Consider the following 20,305-nt stretch of genomic DNA (forward strand, 5'->3'; position numbering starts at 1 on the left):
TTCAGCTTCCCTTGTAGCTAAAGACTATCACAGGGCCAGGTGTGGTGGCTCGTGCCTATAATCCCAGCACTCTGGGAGGCCAAGGCAGGTGGATTGCCTGAGCTTAGGAATTCAAGACCAGCCTGAACAAGAGTCTCTACTAAAAATAGAAAAACTAGGAGTGTTGCAGTGGACACCTATAGTCCCAGCTACTAAGGAGGCCGAGGCAAGAGAATCACTTGTGTCCAAGAGTTTGAGGTTGCTGTGAGCTAGGACACCAGGATTGACGGAGTGAGACTCTGTGTCCAAAACAAAACAAAGCAAACAAACAAAAAAATCATGGGACAATAATCTGACCAAGATTCCAGACGCAAGTGGAGGCCTCTCTTAAAGGTGCTGACCTGGCTGGCAATCAGTGGTTTGCCCCTGGTCCTTTGCCCTTTTCCTGACTGGGATGCAAGTGAGATGCTGGGGCATGGAGGTGTGGATCCTGTGATGGTGCAGCAGGGACCTTGATGAGGCCATAGAACAGTGATTTTCAACCAGTGTGCTGCAAGAGGATTATAGGTATGCCGCAAAAATTTTGAATGATCATTAATTAGGCAGGGCGAGGTAGCTCATGCCTGTAATCCTAGCATTCTGGGAGGCCAAGGTGGGCAGATTGGTTGAGCTCAGGAGTTCAAAACCAGCCTGAGCAAGAGCAAGACCCCTGTCTCTATTAAAACAAAAAATTAGCTGGGTGTTGTGATGGGTGCCTATAGTCCCAGCTACTTGGGAAGCTGAGACAAGAGGATCACTTGAGCCAAAGAGTTTGAGGCTGCTGTGAGCTATGATGACACCATGGCACTCAACCCCAGGGTGACACAGTGAGACTCTGTCTCAAAACAAAAAAAAAGAAAGAAATTTAAAAATCATTAATTAGGCTCAGCACCTGTGGCTCAAGAGGCTAAGGCACCAGCCACATACATCTGAGCTGGCGGGTTCGAATCCAGCCCGGGCCTGCCAAACAATGATGTTGCAACCGAAAAATATCTGGGCATTGTGGCAGGTGCCTGTTGTCCCAGCTACTTGGGAGGTGGAGGCAGGAGAATCGCTTGAGCCCAGGAATTGGAGGTTGCTGTGAGCTGTGATGCCATACCACTCTACCCAGGGTGACAGCTTGAGCCTCTGTCTCAAAAAAAAAAAAAGAAATCATTAATTATTTTTGAAAGAAGTTCAAAGCACAGTAAGTCTATTTTTTAACACTTTTTTGTTGTTGTTGTTTTTGAGACAGAGCTTCAAGCTGTCACCCTGGGTAGAGTGCCGAGCCATCACAGCTCACAGCAACCTTCAACTCCTGGGCTCAAGCGATAACCTGCCAGCTCAGGTGTATGTGGCTGGTGCCTTAGCTGCTTGAGCCACAGGTGCGGAGCCTCTTTTTTGTCTTTTTACCAACATAATTTAAGCATGCCACAAAGTTTAACTATAGTTTTACTTCTTGTTATGGGAGAAAAACAAAATAATGAAATGGTTTGAGCCACTATTTTTCCAATCTCTGTTACTTGCTAACCGGTTCCAGGGTGTCCATCATCAGCCATTTTAAAGTGGGCACAGCACAAGAAAGGAAGGAGCTGGTACACAGGCTGAGTCTTGGAGATGGACAAGAGCTGAGTCTGGAATAAGCAGGGTCAGACCCTATGCACTCGATTCACTCACTCAAATCTTCATCCAGGAAACATTTCCTGAGCGTCCACTCTCTATTAGTTCCTGTGTGAAATGTGGGAGGAAGATGAATAAGACAAGGTCCTTGTTCTCCAGGCACTCACAGGGGGAAGCAGAAAATAAAACCCCAGTACCAAACAGTGAAGAATGGCAGGAACAAGCACCAGATGAGACAGGAAGTGACAGGATTGCAAGTGATAGGACTGCAGCATGTATAAGCTTAGCCCCAAAGCTTATATAACCCGAACCAGACTCATATAACCAAAATGAAAGAAGGGACCACAGAGGGAGAATGAGGACAGAGAGAGAACACCTGAGCAAGTGCAGGGCACCGAGAAACAGCCTGATGTAAGCGTTGGCCTAGCAGGGGCACAAAGCCCAGGGGCTGGAGTAGCAGGGAGCTGGAGGAGCCTGTGGGCCATGTCATGGGAAGCAATGACTGCTAGGACATGGCATGTGGATGTCACCATAGGCGATGGGAAGCCATGGAAGGAGGGAAGGGATTGCTGAAACAGGAATGCAGAGTGAGATTTTGGTTTTGGAAGGGTCATGTTGACTGTGATGTGTAGGATGGATTAGGGAAGGGCAAGACTTCCTTCCCATTAGGAAGTTGCTGCAATGATGCCGTTTTCCAAGACTATAAAAAAAAAAAATAATAGTGTAAATGGGACAATGGTGTTATGCGCTTGGAGAGTGCCATAAACACAGCCAGAAAGGGTTGTATCAGGAGACAGTTTAGAGTCAAAATTGGCAGGTCTATGATCAACTGGAGGTGGGCAATGGACAGGGGAAGTGTGAAGGGCGACTTCCTGGTTTCTGATGGAGACATCCAAGTGGGTGGTGGTGTCATTTGCTGAGATGGGGAATGCAGGGTGAGGAGATTGGAGGGAGATGATTGATTCAATTTGGGACACACTGAGTTAGAAGGGCTCTGGAGAGGTTCTGCTGGAAATGGCCAGGAGACAGGTGGAGATTTGGGCCTAGAGATCCAGGAAGGCCTAAACTAGAGAGAGAAATACAGAAGCCACCAGAAATTAGGACATTGATAATGAAAAATTATGGGAGTGGATGAGATCCCCAAGGGAAAGTACTTACAGCACAATTCTCAGCAAGACATGCATGGGTAGCATAACTCCCTAGGACAGCATTCACTGGGGAGAGGGGTGCTTTTCCAAAGTGCCCGCCCCACCCTCAGTTCTAGTAAGAGAATGTGACTGAGGGGAATACTGTTAATGATGAGCAGGTGACCCCAGGTAGAAAGAAATTAGAGACCACTGCTGAGAACAAGGTTAAGATAGGCACAGAGCAAAGGAAGAAGAGCCCAAAAAATAAAGTGAAAAGGAAGTGAAGCTTGAGGAGATGCAGGAGAGCCAGGTTCCCCAGGTGTTTGGATAGAGTTCTGGTTCTCTAGTCTTCCCTTAGTGTGCACCAGGGATGCTGATAAAAAATATACATTCTTGGGCGGCGCCTGTGGCTCAGTCGGTAAGGCGCTGGCCCCATATACCGAGGGTGACGGGTTCAAACCCGGCCCTGGCCAAACTGCAACCAAAAAATAGCCGGGCATTGTGGCAGGCGCCTGTAGTCCCAGCTACTCGGGAGGCTGAGACAAGAGAATCGCTTAAGCCCAGGAGTTGGAGGTTGCTGTGAGCTGTGTGAGGCCCCGGCACTCTACCGAGGGCCATAAAGTGAGACCCTGTCTCTACAAAAAAAAAAAAAAAATATATATATATATATATACATTCTTGCCCTTTGTCATTCTGATGCAGCAGGCACCTGAATCTGCATGTTAATGAGCTCTACAGGCATTAATTAACTCTGGGGTAGAGAAGTTCATGAAGGTGGGCATGGTCAGCAGGCCCATGCCAGCAGAGGGGATGGGTCCAGCAAGCTGAAGACTAACTAGGTCAATTGGATTGTGAACTTTAGGAGGTCGCTGGTAACCATGGAAGAGCAAATTTTAGGTGGTGTAGTGGGAAGGGAAGCCAGATTGCAATGGGCTGAAGAATGAATGGGAGGTGAGAAAGAGAAGACAGCAAATGTAGAGCTCTTTGGGGAGAACTTTGGATGAGAGGCAGAGGCAAGAGCATCATCCCCCTCAAAGGCATCTCTTGGAGAAGTTGGCAAAGAGGATTAAGGAAACTGGAGGCTGAGTCAGAAATTCTACTGACCCTCAGAATGTACCCAGGAGGCAAGTTGGGTACAAGCACCTAGCCCTAGCAAGAGCCTAGCACACTTCAGGATGCCACTTTCAAAACCATGCCTACTGCACCTAATCCATGTCTACCCACACCAAATCCAGCCATCTTCCCCCACCAGAACAATATTTCCATAACCCAAATGTGATCATGTTGCTTCCCTACTTGAAACCCTCCAACAGCCACCTCCCCATTCTTACTTCACCCAGAGAGCACTCTAGTCCCTGAACCTGGTGTTCAAAACCCTTCTGACTACTTCCCTACATCCCTCTGCATCATCACCCCGTAACCCCCATCTATACTACATTCACCCTCCATCCAGGTCTGTGGAGTCACCAGTAGTTCCCCAGTGAACTCTGCTGTCCACCATCATTGGCCTGTAGGTCATATTAGACTCAGCCAACTCAAGGGCTACACTCTCAGAGTTAGTCATTCTCTTCTCGGAGAGAACCAGAACCTTGCCCACACCTCTACCATAGCACTGGTAGAATGAACTATTCTCTCATCTATTAGTTCAGGAGGCTGTTCCCCTGTGCCATCTATGGGATCAAGGTCCTCATCTTACTCCTCTCTGAATCACCAGCACCTAGCCAGGAGGCTGCGCTCCCTGTAGGTGCCAGTAAATGTGGCAGCAAGGATTCACCCCCAGCACTGATCACAAAAAAGTTTTAAATTATGGAGTACCCATGAAAAAAAAAATTATGGAGTACCAAATTGACTCTTGATCCTCCAATCTGTAGAATCTGCACGTTCTCCCCTTCCTGCTTTCCCTGCTCTCCATTCGTACCAATACTTTTAGATTAATTTTCTCTTTTTAATCTCCTACTTAATTTTCTCTTCCAACGAGAAGAAAACGCAGCCTCTGGACAACCGCGTCCCTCAGTCATCTGGTACCTCGATTCTTTCCTTTAGCCAGTTATTTAACCTCTCTGAACTTTTGTTCAATAGGATTATAGATTCTACTACCTAAAAGTATTGTGGTGAGAATCAAGTAAGATATTAACTATAAAGCCCTATGTAAGGGCAGCACTGTGGCTCAGTGAGTAGGACGCTGGACCCATATACTGAGGGTGGCAGGTTCAAGCTCCGGCCCCGGCCAAACTGCAACAACTACCAAAAAATAGACGGGTGTTGTGGTGGGCGCCTGTAGTCCCAGCTACTCGGGAGGCTGAGGCAAGAGAATCGCCTAAGCCCAAGAGCTGGAGGTTGCTGTGAACTGTGATGCTACAGCACTCTACCCAGGGCGACAAAGTGAGACTGTCTCAAAAAAACAACAAAGCCCTATGTAAATACTAGTTCTTTTGAGATCCTAAAAAGTGGCAGCTCAGGGTCACAATGCCAAATTACGTTCGTTACTTCAAATGACTGAAGGCAATTCCCATGGCAATACGGCTTTTTTGAAGTTTGTTTCTCTGAAAAAGATAACTTCGACCAGCCCCTAGCGCCTCCGGCACACGTAAGACGACTATACGTGAAGCCCCGCCTCCCTAGCTTTTAAAGCCACGCCCCTTCCCATGCAAACTACGTTTAGGACCTTTCAAGATTGATTGACATTTTAATTCACCAATAATAAGTGAAATTCCTGTTAACGTCCGATGGGGGGCAGGACTTCCTTGCTGGTTGCTAAGACACTCTTGTTTCGCTCCTTGACAACCCTGGCTGGGGTGCACTGGCTGCGGCCCCGGCTCCGGCCCCCGCGGGAGCAGGTGAGGCCCCGGGGCGCGGCGGGCAGCCAGGCTGGGAGGGCTGACCCGAAGGGAGGACGGGAGGCAACGCTGGGCGGAAGAGGCCTCTCCCACCGCTGAGGCCCCAACTCAGTCTCTCTCCTGCTTTGCTTTTCCCCAGCCCCAGGTCCTCCAACCCTCAACCCCCACCCCCACTTCGGGACCTGCGAGCTTTGTCGTGATAGATCTGCCTTCGCGACTCCGCAGGCCGCTCCTGTCCACCCACCTAAAGCCCTTCCAGCTTCAAGTTCCCACATTCCCCTCCCCAACCAACCCTCACCCCCGCACCTTTGTCCCCTCACCTTTCACGGAGTAATAACCTTCCTGCGGCTGGGACGGTAGTCGCCATCGCCTCAGCCCAAACCACTTGACTTGGGAAGAGACGTATTGGGGACTCCTGGCGGATTATTTCCCTTTGGATCAGTTTCCCTATCTGCAAAGGAGTAGTTAGGTTGAATGATCTCTAAGGCCTCTTCCACTCTGATGTTCTAGGTCGGATGTTGTCCCCCAGCATGTGCTCCCCATGGGAGGCACTGTGTGTCAAAAGAACTTGACATACCTAATTTGTATTCCCAGTTGCTCGACCCTATCAAGTTACCTAATCTCTTTGGACTCCAATCTGTGCATATATAAAATCAGGTTTACGAGCAGTGCCTGTGGCGGGTTCGAGTCTGGCCTCAGCCAAAACTGCAAAAAAAAAAAAATAATAATAATAAAATAAAATCCGGTTTACTACAGTACATCTCCTTTGGGAATGCTGAGGATAACATGAATTAAAGTACAAGGTCCAGCTCAGTGTAGATTCAATATATTTGTTAGTTTCTTTCCTTTGTCTCTTACTTTCCCCCCACATTTTCCTCTTTGGGAAGTGTTGCCAACACCCTTGGTTTGATCTGTTATTTCTCCAGTTGACCCTCAGATCCATATGTCCCTCTCTGACCTTTCTCCTGGGCTTCTATGATTAGGGATACTTGGAGGGAGGCAGACAGAGATTATGTACCACATAACTGTGTTTCTGTCATGGATGGAGTGCATATATCATGGTGGGCCCATAAGATTATAATGGAGCTGAAAAATTCCTATCACCTAGTGATGTCACAGTCATCATAATGTCATAGGACAATGCATTACCCATGTGTCTGTGCTGATGCTGGTGTAAGCAAACCTGTGTCACCAGTTCTGTAAAAGTATAGCACATATGATTACAGAACTTACTACTTGGTAATGATAATAAATGATTTACTGGTTTATGTATTTACTATACTTTTTAATCATTATTTTAGAGTATATTCTTTCTTCTTACCAAAAAGAAGTTAACTGTAAAACAGCCTCAGGCAGGTCCTTCAGGAGTATTCCAGAAGGTGGCATTATCACAGGAGGTGACCTCTCCATGTGTATTATTACCCCTGAACACTTTGCAGTGGACCAAATGTGAAGGTAGAAGACAATGATACTGATGATCCTGACCCTATGTAGATTGTAGATGTAGGCTGATGGGTGTATTTGTGTGTTAATTTTTTTTTTTTTTTTGAGACAGATTCTCACTATGTCACCCTCGATAGAGTGCTGTGGCATCACAGCTCACAGCAACCTCAAACTCTTGGGCTTAAGTGATTCTCTTGCCTCAGCCTCTCCCAAGGAGCAGGGACTACAGGCATCCCGCCACAGCGCCTGGCTATTGTATGTTATTTCACAACAAAAAAGTTTAACAAGTAAAAAAAAATAAACAACATTTTAAAAATAGACAAAAGCTTATAGATTAAGGACATAAGGAAAATATTTTTGTATAGTTGTACAGCGTGTTTGTGTTTAAGCTAAGTATTATTACAAAAGGTACAAAAAATTAAAACATGAAAAAGCTTACAAAGTAAAAAAGTTACTGTAGATTACTTACTTTGAGACAAAGTCTTACTCAGTCACCCTAGGTAGGGTGTTGTGGCATCATAGCTCATAACAACCTCAAACTCTTGGGCTCAAGTGATCCTCTTGCCTCAGCCTTCCAAGTAGCTGGAATTACAGACTCCACCCAGGACACCCAGGTAGTTATTCTATTTTTAGTAGGGACAGGGTCTTACTTTTGTTCAGGCTGGTCTCGAACTCCTGAGCTCAAGCATTTGACCCACCTGGGCCTCCCAAAGTGCTGGGATTACAGGCATGAGCCTCTGCATCTGGCCAGGTTAATTTATTATTGAAGAAAAAGATATTTTTGTATAAATTTAGTGTAGCCTAAGTGTACAGTGTTTATAAATTCTACAGTAGTGCACAGTAACATCCTAGGCCTTCACGTTCACTCACCACTCACCCGGACTCACCATAGCAACTTCTAGTTCTTCAAGTTCCATTCAATCGTAAGCACCCTATATAAGTGTACCATTCTATTTTTTTGTTTTTTGTTTTTGAGACAGAGTCTCAAGCTGTCACCCTGGGTAGAGTGCTGTCACACACTCACAGCAACCTCAAACACAGTGCATCACAGCTCACAGCAACCTCAAACTCTTGGGCTCAAGCGATTCTCTTGTTTCACCCTCCCAAGTAGCTGGGACTACAGGTGCCTCCACAATGTCTGGCTAGTTTTTGGTTTCAGTTGTTGTTTTAGCTGGCCTGGGGCAGGTTCAAACCCACCAGCCTCAGTGTATGTGGCTGGCGCCCTACCCCCTGAGCTACGGGCCCTGCCAAGTGTACCATTCTTTATCTTTTATATCATATATTTACTGTACCTTTTCTACGTTTAGATAGGTTTAGACACACAAACACTTACCATTATGTTACAGCTGCCTACGGTTTTCAGTACAGTACCAGGCTTGTAGCTCCAGGAGCAATAGGTTGTACTGTACAGCCTAGGTGTATAGTAGGCTGTATTGCCTGGGTTTGTGTAAGCACACTCTGTGACATTCACACAATGATGAAATTGCCTAATGACAAATTTCTCAGAATAAATCCCCTTCACTAACTGACATTACAACTGAATTGATGTGATACTTGGACTGATGGCTTCCCTTCTGTCCCCTGATAAACCATGATTTGGTGATTTCCCTCCTCCTAACTAGATACCTCCATTTGCATCTCTCTCCAGCAACTTAAACTCAGTAGTTTTCAGATCAGATTGGCCTGCTTTACTACCTACCCATCTGTCCTTGTGAGTGGCACCACCATCCTCTTGGGGCATCATTCTTCACTCTGCTGTGCCCATTACACTCAGGCAATTATCATGTGGTTTTGATTCTGCCTCCATGTGGAGTTTACATCCTCTTCATTCCTCAAACTTCCACCCTGGTTCAATTCTATAAGGCCTGTCACTTGGGCCATTGTTGTAGCTTCCTAAATGTTATCCCTGCCTCGTGTCTTTCCTGTCAACCTAGCTCACCAGAATAATTGCGCTAAAACACAACCATGTCAGCTACAACCAAGTAACCTCCAGAGGGCTTCCCCATTCTCCACAAAAGACATCCACACTTCTTAAGCCTGTCTTTGGAGCCCTTGACTTCCACAACTCAATCCCAGCCTTTCCCTCCCGGCCTTATTTCTCCCTGCTTTGTCAAATTCTATTCTCCAGCCAGATTGGACTGTTGGACTTTCCCAGAAAAATACTTTGCACTTTCTATTTTGGTAACACTGTTTGTTCACCTGCCTGGAAGGTCTTCCTTACTTTGCCCACCTATCAAGATTCCTACTCCCCTTTCAAGACCTGACTTAATGTTACATCTACCACTAACTTCTCTTCCTATCCTCTCTCACGCCCTCAAGAGTTTTCTTCTTTCTATGTCTGCATCTGTCCAGTGGCACTACATTCTGCCATAACTATAGTTAGTTCCTTGTGTATGTATGTTGGTCTCCATATTGGATTGTAAGCTCCTTGAAGACAGGGAATGTCTCTTGCTTATAGTGGAGTAGTTGGAAAGCATTATCTGTGAAGTTGTATATACCTGGGATGGAATCCTAGCACCTCCATTTATTAGCTCTGTGCATGGTCACTTGCCTTTCCCCAGCCACCTTTGCTCATCAATAAAACAGGGATATTAGGGCCCTTCTGACAGAGTGTCTGGGGGAAATGAGAACTTGTATATAGAATACCCATTCGGTGCCAGGCTCAAGATCAGCGTTCAGGAAATATTACTGAATGGATTTGATGGGTCCTTTTCCTTCCCAGGGGGAAAATGAAATATAATTTAATTACAATTTGGGTATTTTTTTGCCTTCTGCCATATGCCAGATACTGGCTGTTGGGCTCTGGGGCCCTCTCCCCCAGGTGATTGTCTGGACTCACAACACATGGTTAAGTCATGATCACTTGTGAGATGTCACTGGTAATTAGCAATTGCAAACGTGTTCCTAAAAAGTGAACCCGTGCTAAATCAAATTTATTTCCTGGTCCCTTACATTCAAATCTGTTCGCTTGAGTGGGAAGGAAGTAAGGTGGGAGCCTGCCTAGTCTATGGTCTGTAGTAAGCAGCTGTCTCCTGAAGAAGTAATAGCTGCAAGGGTATGACTTTTTGTTACACTTTGTGTCTTGACAGAATTGTTTGGGAGTCCATCCGAATTTGGATACACCACATGAGTCAATGTTCTTTATCACATGGTGTTGGACATGAGGAAAATGTTGAGAATTGTCAATCCAAGCTAGTCCACAGGTCTCTTTTCCACAACTCTCCCTCCCCTGTTTAAGGCACATCAAGTTTTCACCAGACCTTAGCAAAATGAGAAAAAAAATAAGGACCACGTTAAAAAACAACACAGACACACAAAGGTTCTTGAGAAGGGCCAACCTTTATTCTGCCAAACTTTCCTCTTCTAGAGTAGGTGATATATCTTCTAATGCTCTTACTCAACACAGTTTAAAAATGGCAACCCTGCATTTGCTCCCCACATTTTAAACTGGTCAGGGAAACCTGGTCTTCTGCACTGTTTCCTGACCTCACCACTGACATCTTGGATGAATATCCCAAAGTCAGTACTTAGGATCCATTCTCCTCCCTTGCCCGCTTTGTTCTTCATTTGTTTGCTAGAAGGCAGGGGGAGGAGCAAGGTGCCCAAATGCGTATCCCTGACACGGCGGGAAGCAGGCTCAGGCCTAGCCAGACGGCTGGACTGGTGGATGCTGGTGTTGCTGTCTTATCTCCTCTTTGCTTATGCCAAGGGAGAAGTCACAGAAGATACTGTCAGAAAAATAGGTCTGGGTTCAGATCCATTGTTGGCTGTGTACCCGCAGGCACTCCATGCCTTGTCTGAAAACTGGGAGCCGGATGTTTTCCTTACAGGTTGTCCCAAGGATGAAATGAGACACATTGTGAAAGTGTAATCACACCACTATTACCTTGGCCCCTGGCCCAAACAAGTTGCACAGAATTTTTTTGTGTGATCTTTCCTTCTTCAGTACTAACCCAGTGATGTGTACATGTGGGAACTTGGGAAATACTGGTTTGTTTGGCTGAATATTTAAATGTGTAACTGGCTGGCATATGAAGGTTATCACAGTTTCCCTTCCACTGTGCCAGTAAGAGGAGCTGATGCTGTGATCTGCTGTAGAGCCTGTGCTCAAAACCCCCATGACCTGTTCCTTGTGGGTCCTTCAGTCACTCAGATGCACAATGAGTGGTAAAGAGTGACAAGCCATGATCTAAGAGCCACGAATGTTCCAGACACTGAGTGGCTGCCCCCTACCAGGGGCCTGGTAGATACGTCTGGTCTTGTTTCCCAGAATCCATTCATTTCCCCCCATCCCTCCCACATGCCCTAACTCTCTTAAGGATTCTTCCCAAATGCTTCAGCAGCAAAATAATAGGTGGTAATGGAGGTCAGTGACACAAACAAACACAAGGGATAATGAGACAAGGAACACTGGCTTTGACAGGCAATGAGAGAAAGCCCTTGTCTGTGCCTGTGTTGCCAAGGCAAGGCCTCCCTCTCGACGAGGTGAGGCCGTGTAAAGCATGCAGACAGGTCCTTGGGTAAGGAGGGAGAAGAACGAAGCTGCCCCTTGCTTTGTGCATCATGATGGCCAGATGGGAGGAGGTCGAGCTTCAGTACCCCAGATTCAAGTATTCTGGCCCCGGGCACACTTACATTATTAAAAGTCTCTTTTAGGCTTGTGACTTCTGCCTGGCCTGACACATTCAGGCACACACTCATTTGCCTGGAAGATTGATTAAGGTTATTAAAACCTCTAGTTCTGCTATTTTTGGTAACATTCTTTCAGCAGGTTTTTTCCTAATCGTGGCTGAATGACTGCAGCTGTACTATAAGGATATAGTGCCATAAAAAATTCTCCTGCCCTCCTGTATTTGAAAACACATCATCTATAACTATTCCTTTTGATTCTATGAGCCTCAGCCCTTTGGATTCCCAGAAGTATCTATAGTGGTTAGGAAAAGCTCTGGGCAATCATAGTCTTTAATAAACTTGGTTGGATAATGTTGGCCAAGTCCTAGCTAATAACATGGAGGCAGTAGAGAACAGTGTAATGATATTGATGCAGAGGCTTACAATTTCAGAATGCTCGCATGCATGTACTTACGGCTTGCAGCAGCTTTTAGAAATTGACGAAGAAGGATTTAGTGTCCCACTTCATAGAGAAGGAAACAAAGACTAAGGTAACATTACTTGTCCAAGGCTACAAAGCAAAGAAGTGAGCAAAATTAATTTCTGTTATTGAACTGGTACCGTACCCAAACATTCTGGCCCGTGGTCCTGCACAGCTCTCTCTAAGATGCTTCCTGGACAATTGTCCCAGTGGCTTTTTCCCATTTGTTCCTGAAGCATTGGCTTTGGTAGTCCCTCTGAAGTTTTGTGATGGATGTTTTAGCAGGATTCTATGTATTGAAGCTAAATTTAAGCAGCTGTCACTGACCCTGACCTTGGGGGCAACATGTGCACAGTTGGCTCTCCGTTCCCCTCCTGGCTTCTACATGCCACCACTTTTGAGCCCTGAGGATGAATCAAATTGAAATTTTAGAAGGAAGATACCTGAGCAACTGCTTCCACATTTTTAAGTTGGTCCCACTCGAAATAAACCATAATGCCCTTTTCCTCTTATCATCAGTGTAGCCACCACCTCTGTCACACCCTGATGAATGTGGAGGAGGAGGTAATAAAGTATCTGTTACTAAAACTAGGAGGACAAGATGGAATTGGAGATGAGCCTTAACATTAATGAGCAAAGAGAAAGTGATTCACTGGATTTTATGAAATAGGAAACCTGACCAGAAGTACAATGAGATTGTGTTTGGTACCTTGCCAGGTTATATGTAGAGACAAAAACTGCTAATATCTGAATGGTACAAATGCCCAGAATTGATGCGATAAGAGGAACCATCTGTCCATTAAGTAATCAGAAAATGCCAGTGTCATGGGGTAGTGGAGTCCATGGCTGGCTTCCGGCTTCGCTCAAGGGAGCCGACCAAATGGAAGGCACTGAGGGCTTCTGCAGCAAGGGGAGGGGGGTCGAGTTTAGAGCTGTTCCCTGAGAGAGTACCCAGGAACCTCACGGGCTGGCCAAAACAAGGTCCAGTTAACAGTAGACACTGAAAGGGAAGATAGAGCATGCATCTCCCTGCTGCAATCCCAGGAGCCACACTAGCCGCACAAACGTGTTGTTAAGTCCCTAATACATGTTCGTGGGGGAGGCTTTGTGAATAGGGGTTAGCAGTGCCCATGCTGGGCTCTGTCACACCCCAGTCTGTTGCTGGCTAGCTGAGTGACCTCAGGCCATCGACCTCACAGCTTCATGCCTCTGCCCTTGCAGAAATTAACTCCTAGGATTGTTGCAGTGACAAGCTGTGTAAATGCATGTGGCACATTCAGAACAGTGCTGGCACATGGGAAACTTACCAGCTGTCACTTGTTCTTACCTGCCTGTTACTTGTATTAAGCATCTTGGGGTTCAGTGGCTATGCAATGAAGTAACTTCCCTTGAAAATGTGAGAAGTACAGGAATGACATCATTTGGCTGTATTTGTCCAATACAGGATCATTAAAAAGGGCTTAACAGCGCAGTGATTTGTATTCATTTGTGTCAGTAGTCCTGAGATTAGAAGCCCTTTGAATCACAGGGTAAATTGAACTATAGGATGAAAGACAAACGCCAGGATTTCCACCAGTGCTCCCAGGCATCTAGGATCTTGGCCAATCTCTTGAGGAAATGCCCCATCTGTTATTAAATAACTAGATTTTGGGGGAGTGGGGAAGGCAGGGAGGAACGCTGACATGTGTATAAGGTATAAGTTTGCTGTCATGTCCACACACATTGTCTTATTTGATCCCCCAGGACTCAGCAGTAAGGGAAGAGCAGTTTACTGAGTGCCAGCCACGTGCCTGGCACTGTGTTAAGTTGCTTTACATATGTTGTCTCTTGGATTCTCATAACAGCCTCATGAGATAGACGTGACTGTCCCTGTGTTACCAGTGAGGAAACTGAGGCCCAAGGCCATACTACTGGTCAGTGGTTGAACCAGCACCAGCGCCCAGGCCTCCCAACTCCTGGGCTAGCCAGACAGGACTGGGTGGCCAGAAAGGGAAGAACAGCTAGGGAGCCTGGTGTGCCAAGGAGGACATGGAGCAGCACTGTCCCCATTCCCCCCCAGATCAGAGGCCTGCAGAGGGGGCTCCTTGCTTGCCAATAAATGCAGATTGTCAATGGTAACCTGAACATCCTAGGAATTAGGGATTGTGTGTTTGTGTTTGTGTGTGTGTGCGCGCGCGTGCGTGCGTGCGTGTGTGTGTGTGTGTGTGTGTGTTGTGGGCATGCAGAGAAGCATTTGTTAATTGCTAGCTCAAGGCTCCATCCTGTAGGCCTGGCCCGCAGTCAGTATTTGTCTTGATAATGACAGTGTGGGCTTGCAGCATCGTACCAGTGTGTTCTTAACCAGGTCCCAGCATCTCATGTTGACTCATCCTCCTGTCTGCAGACTTGCTGGCCATTTGGAAAAGGATGTGGAGGAGTTAAGACGAGGAGGTGTCAAATTGTTACTGAGACATTTCTAATTTGTGATGTATGGTTTTCAAGCCAACTCTTTTCTCCTGGTTTTTCCTGTTTTCTACAGCACCCCTTGGGAAAGACATTTTCTGTTCCCACTAAGTTGGCAGGGCCTGCTTCCTGAATCTCCTGGGTGTGTCTTAATTGCCAATCCCAGCACCTGAAAGCCCCACTCTCTCCTCCAGTGGTCACAGTGGAAGGATCATGGGAGAAACAGAAGGGAAGAAAGATGAGGCTGATTATAAGCGACTGCAGACCTTTCCTCTGGTCAGGGTAAGATCCAGGGGAGGGAGGCAGGATGGCCAGCAGGGCCCACACAGCTGGAAAGAGGTAGGTGGAGCCTGTGCCCTGTAGGATGGCAGTGGGAAGAAGTTAAGAAGGGCTTTGCTGGCTCAGGAGTCAACAGTGATTCATTCTTTCATTCATTCATTTGCCAAGTACTTATTTAGGCCACCCACTATTTACCTGGCACACTTCTAGGCACTATGGAAATGGTAAATGAGACAGATAAAAACCTGGCCTGCTTGATAGATAGACAGATTGCAGGCAATAAGTGCTATAAAGAAAAGTAAAGCAGATGGAAGGGGCTGGAGAGCAGAGGCTTCAGAAGGGGTTTCTTAGATCAGAGACCAGGATGAAGTTAGGGAGCAAGCTTTGCAGTGGTCAGGGGAGTATGTGCCACGTGGAGGAAACAGGCACAGGAAGCCTGAGGTGGGAATGAGCTTAATATCTTGGAGGAACAGAGAGAAGGACAGTGTGGCTGGAATGGAGTGCTGTGGGTAGCAGGATGTGAGGGTCAAGTGGTAGTGGGGCCAGAGCCCACATGCCTGGCTGGCCACAGTGAAGGCTATAGTGACAAACGTGGATTCTGTCCTGAGTTGAAAGGGGAGCAGTGGAAGGGTTTATGATGTGATCTGTTTTGTGTTTTTAAAAGATCCCTCTAGCTGTTGTGAGGGGAATAGAGTTTAGGGCACCATGATGGAAATGGGAGACTAGTGAGGACACTATTGCAGCGCCCAGAGAGATGAGGGTGGCTGGGTCCAGGTCCTACGGTGGAGGTGTTAGGTGTGGATTCAGGATATACCTGGAAGGTAGAGGCTGTAAGACTTGCTGACGGCTTGGTGCTAGGAATGGGGAAATCTAGTTCAGGATGACTCCTACTGTCTGTTTTTTTCCTGAATAATGGGAGGAAAAAATGGTGTTAATTATTAGTAAAGGGAAGATAGAGGAAGAATGGTTAGTGGGGAAATTGAAAGTTATTTTTTAGACATCTAAGTGAGATTATCAAGTGGGCAGCTGGACTGAGTTGTCCAGAGGTGGGAGAAAAACCAGAGCCTCAAGAACAGCCTCTTCACGCCTCTGGGGTGAGATTGAGCTAGAAACCATTTCCATAGCCAGCATTCCCTCTGTGCCTGGGCCGGTCTCCTTTCCATGTCTGTTGGCTGGAATATGGTGTCTCTGAAGCTTTCTGCCTTTGGAGAGGGACTGGGGCCGGAGAGCTCATGTGGCTCAGCAAGATTCCCCTCCCCTTCTGTCCCAACGATAGCCCCCGAGCCAGGAGACGGATCACCCACCTAGGTTGTGCCAGGGAAGCTACCTGGTGTCCATGCCTTAAGCTTGGGACAGAGAAGCCAGCCAGGAAAGCCAGGTCATGGGCTAAGCCTCTCTCTGTTTGTCACCCCTGCCCTGTCTCTAGCACTCGGACATGCCAGAGGAGATGCGAGTGGAGACCATGGAGCTATGTGTCACAGCCTGTGAGAAATTCTCCAACAACAACGAGGTATTGCCATTAGTGCAGGCGGCCCCTTATGCCTTTGGTGACCCCTGTGGGTGAATAGAGTGGCCAGTCCCCTGCAGACAGCTCTAGAGAGTTTTGCTGGGATGAGGCTAGAGCCTCCCTTGGAAGCATTCATAGTCTGGGGAGAGAGAAGCAGCTGGTTCTGACTGCTGGTCACGGCCAGTCCCAGAGGGAGGAAAGCCAGTGGGGTCTCCATGATGCCCTGCCCTTGCTCCCCACTCAGCAGCTGCATAGGGTGCCTTTCCCCATGGCTCCATCCCATCTGTGAACAGAGGCCTGCCCAGGCACCCATTCATGTCTTCATCCATACATGTAGGAAAGAGGCCAGACACCATCTCTGTGCTGGGCACTGTCTAGCCAGTAGGTATTGGCACAGGAAGGTCATTCATCAGTGTGTGATAAGAGGGAAAGAAGTCAGTGTCATGGCAGCCAATAGGGAGGCAGACCCTGGCCAATGAGAGTCCAGGCATTTGGTCAGCCAGAGTCAAGTTCATATCTTGCCTCCGGCCCTTCCTAGCTGTGTTCCCTTAGACAAGCCATTTCTCATCTCTAAGCCCAGTTTGCTAGTCTATAAACGAGGGATGGAGACTGATGCTTCCTCACTGGGCCAGTCCTCCAGTGAGGACTTATTTACTGGGACAATGAGGACAAAGTGCACAGTGTAGCACCTGGCCCAGTGGTGGTGCTGTTAAGTGCACATCGGGTGCCTGCACATAGGACTCTGCAAAGCTGGGTGGCCTGCCCCTCCCTCGACCTCTTCTTCATGTTGGTGAGAAGTTCTTTGAAAGAATGAGCACAGGAAGAAGTGGGCTGTGGCCATGGCTGGGAGAAGCAGCCGTTCCTCCCTGCAGCCCGCTGAACCCAGTAAGTAGGCATCGCGCGGTGGTGACGGTAACCTTCACACCCTGCGGGCACTCGCCTTTCTATTCTCAGTTAGTCCTGAGAACAGTTTCCATTTTCCAGTTGAGAAACCTGGAACCAGAACCTGGCACTAAGTGCAAGGCAGGACTCAGACCTCGGCTGTCTCAGGCCTGATGCTCACCTTCCTGCCTCAGCCAGGTTCTTCCTCACTGCTTAGGTAACGTCTAGGTTTCTGCCACTGTGGGATAGCCCTGGCAGGAAGTGACCTGTATGGAAACCCCTGTGTGACCCTGTGTGACCCCTGTCACCCTGTGTGACAGTTCTATGAGCAGGACAACAGAAATAGGACAGCAGGCCTCTTCTTGCCAAGATCTCGGTTCCAGACTTCTCCCTCCTGGAGAGGGACCTGACTCATGCCCACTCTCTCCTCACACCCCCTCTGATGAGCACCTTCTTCATTCCAGAGCGCCGCCAAGATGATCAAAGAGACGATGGACAAGAAGTTCGGCTCCTCCTGGCATGTGGTGATCGGCGAAGGCTTTGGGTTTGAGATCACACACGAGGTGAAGAACCTCCTCTACCTGTACTTTGGGGGGACCCTGGCCGTGTGTGTCTGGAAGTGTTCCTGACGCCTGTCCCTGGCCCCCACCCCCGCCCCCAGCCCCTGCAGGGCCTTCCCTTGCCACTCCTCTGGGATGGGGAGCAGCCCCAGGCAGGTCCTGGGTTTTCCAAGGAGAGTTTGGGGTCTTTTCTTTCTGTCCTGTGTACCAGTTTCCTGAGCCATGCCCAGTGTGTGAACTTGTTGACATCTCTATCCCCAGGCTCTTAGTTGTCTCACTCGGCGTGCCAGGTGTCCACACCACAAAGTGTGACAGGGTAAAGGAGGTGGGGAGATGAGGTTCTTCTCGTAAGGATGTGCCAGGCCCCCCTTGAGGACTGCCCTTCCCTCGCATCCCCAGAGTGCCACTGCCCTTCCATCCCAGTACTGCAAGGAAGTATCCACTGTCCTTGTCATCAGTGGCCATATGAAAATAGCCCCAAGGAAGAGCCTCTCCTCTCAAGGGACACAGGTGGTTTCTCTCCTTGTCTTCTGGGGGAGTGCTGATCCTAAAGAAGCCCCTCCCCGACTTGACCCCAGGCTGAACAAACCATTACATCTCACTGGCAACGCTCCACAGCTCTGGCTTTGGCCTAGAGACCAAGCAGCTTTTCTCCTGTCCGCTTTACCCACCAGTGTGAACCTTCCACACTGCCTCCTCCCATGCAGTTTCGAGCCAGGGGCCAGGGGTGGGAATTGCCGCTGAGCAGTTCCTGGAGGTGTCACTGAGCCTCTGGTGAGACACCTGGGCCAGGAGTGCTCTCACCGCGAGGCCCACTTCCGCAGGGAAACCTGGCCTGCCAGTTACTTCTCGTCAGGGACCGCATGCTAATTTGTACTTCTTATCTCTGCTGGGTTTTCTATGTTCTTTTAGAGTGTGGGGAGAAGGGTTTTAGTAGAAGGGTGAAACGTATTTTACACAGCGGTCTTATTTATATAAATGTCTTGGTTTTTCATAAAGTTACCAAAAACTGATCTTGTCTCTAGTCTGTTATGGTTAGGAGAAAATGTAATCAGCTCAAGCCAACAGTATTTCTAGCTAAATAGTGGCTACCCTAGCCCCAGGCCCAGCCTCACTCACCCTGCTCCACCCTTCTCACCCTTATGTCACTGAGATTGGAGACCAAGTGTAGTTGAATGGGGCCACAGGGACACTGAGATATGCTGTGTGGCCAGACTAAGCTACTACAGAGAGGTCCACACAAATTAGCTTAGTTCAACAGCTCCCAAGTGTCATGCCCTAAGAACTGAGCAGAGGAAAGTGGAAAAGCCACAGATCTGGCTCTCAGTCAGCTCAGTCTGCTGCACAGGCACAACTGATGTGAAAAGTGACATTATAAAGGACAGGGCATCTGGGAGGGGGAAGAAGGCCTCCAAGCCCAGACTCGGTGACAGGATCTCCAGCAGGATGAGGCCTAGAAACTTACACTTCAGAGAGAAGTGGGATTTTACCAGGGCAAAATGTTGCTCCAGCCCAGGGACGATCTGAGTGAACACAGGAGGTAAGAAGTGGCTTTGGAATGAGGGGATACATTCTAGGACCAGGAACACCCTGAAGCTCAGGGGTTGTCCCCAAATCTGAGCCTCAGACCTGAACATGCTGAGCCTGGGCAGAGCATGGTAGCCTGTCTTCGCTTGGTGCACAGGGACCTCCTGAGTTGTCCCACATAGGGTATTTCTGGCCAGGGAGCCCAAGGCCCTGGCCTAGTCTTGCCCTTCTGAGGTTGAATGTCCAGTGTGACGAGATCTGTCAATAGATCAATGTTGCTTAGAGATCAGTGCAACCGAGGAGGGTGAATGCTACTGTGTGCTGCCTCCTGGGACAGACAAGAGCCAAGACAAAATCACTGTCCCAAAGCTGACCACCTGGTTGGGTGGCCCGAGGATCTCACCTCAGCGCGGGTCCTGGCCCTCCAGGACTTGGTGGGTAGGGCAGCCCCTGGACCTCAGGCCTGCCCTACACAGAGCCTTGGGCCACTCCAGGTGCTGTGAGGGGTTGGCAAGCCTCACAGATGGGAGTGAGGGGAGAGGGGCGGGGGCGGCCCGGGAAGAGGGCAGTGGGCGCCGCGGCCGGGAATAGCCGCGTTGTTAACCGCCCGCTTCGCATCTGTTCTCTCCTTTCATCTGCTGCACGTGGGTGCCAAAAAGTGAGGCTGGCGCAGCCTACAGCCTAGGTGGTGGGGGTGGCAGGGAGGGATGTGGGCTCTGAGGTCCAGCCCTGTTCTTCCTAACCTTTCTGTGACTCAGTTGCTTTGTCACAAGGCAGTTGGGAGTTTTAGGACTGCATCTGAAAACAGGTGAGGTCAAGGGTGTGTGCTGTGTCCTTACTGTGTACCCTTCCCTTGCCACCTGTAGATGGGGGGCCAGGATTGGGTGGGCATTCAGAGAGGTTGGAGTTGTGCAGTGTCCGGCCCTCACAGGCACACAATGTAGTGAGCGCCCCTTTCACTTTAGTCACTGCAGCAGACCCTCCTCACTTAC

At 48.3% G+C, this 20,305-nt stretch overlaps 1 protein-coding gene across 2 annotated transcripts; it reads left to right on the plus strand.

Moving 5' to 3' along the window:
- The first annotated feature begins 5,475 nt into the window (after positions 1–5,475).
- DNAL4 (dynein axonemal light chain 4) lies at positions 5,476–18,799 on the plus strand. Of its 2 annotated transcripts, none has more exons than XM_053585487.1 (4): positions 5,476–5,581; positions 14,635–14,840; positions 16,264–16,347; positions 17,691–18,799. In XM_053585487.1, the coding sequence occupies exons 2-4, from the start codon at positions 14,772–14,774 to the stop codon at positions 17,853–17,855; spliced, it is 318 nt and encodes a 105-aa protein (XP_053441462.1). In that variant the 5' UTR covers positions 5,476–5,581; positions 14,635–14,771; the 3' UTR covers positions 17,856–18,799. The 2 variants fall into 2 exon arrangements, with proteins under 2 accessions (XP_053441462.1, XP_053441464.1); XM_053585489.1 differs by having other exon boundaries at positions 5,479–5,581; positions 14,753–14,840.
- The last annotated feature ends 1,506 nt before the right edge of the window (positions 18,800–20,305 follow it).

Source organism: Nycticebus coucang, chromosome 3, assembly GCF_027406575.1.
Source record: "Nycticebus coucang isolate mNycCou1 chromosome 3, mNycCou1.pri, whole genome shotgun sequence".
In the NCBI taxonomy this organism is placed as follows: Eukaryota; Metazoa; Chordata; class Mammalia; order Primates; family Lorisidae; genus Nycticebus; species Nycticebus coucang.

Excerpts from the sequence above, each read along its gene's own strand:
- DNAL4 (XM_053585487.1), top strand. The coding sequence starts at position 14,772 with ATGGGAGAAACAGAAGGGAAGAAAGATGAGGCTGATTATAAGCGACTG. Across the intron at positions 14,841-16,263 it reads AGACCTTTCCTCTGGTCAGG|CACTCGGACATGCCAGAGGA; the intron begins GTAAGATCCAGG and ends CCCTGTCTCTAG. Across the intron at positions 16,348-17,690 it reads AATTCTCCAACAACAACGAG|AGCGCCGCCAAGATGATCAA; the intron begins GTATTGCCATTA and ends TCTTCATTCCAG.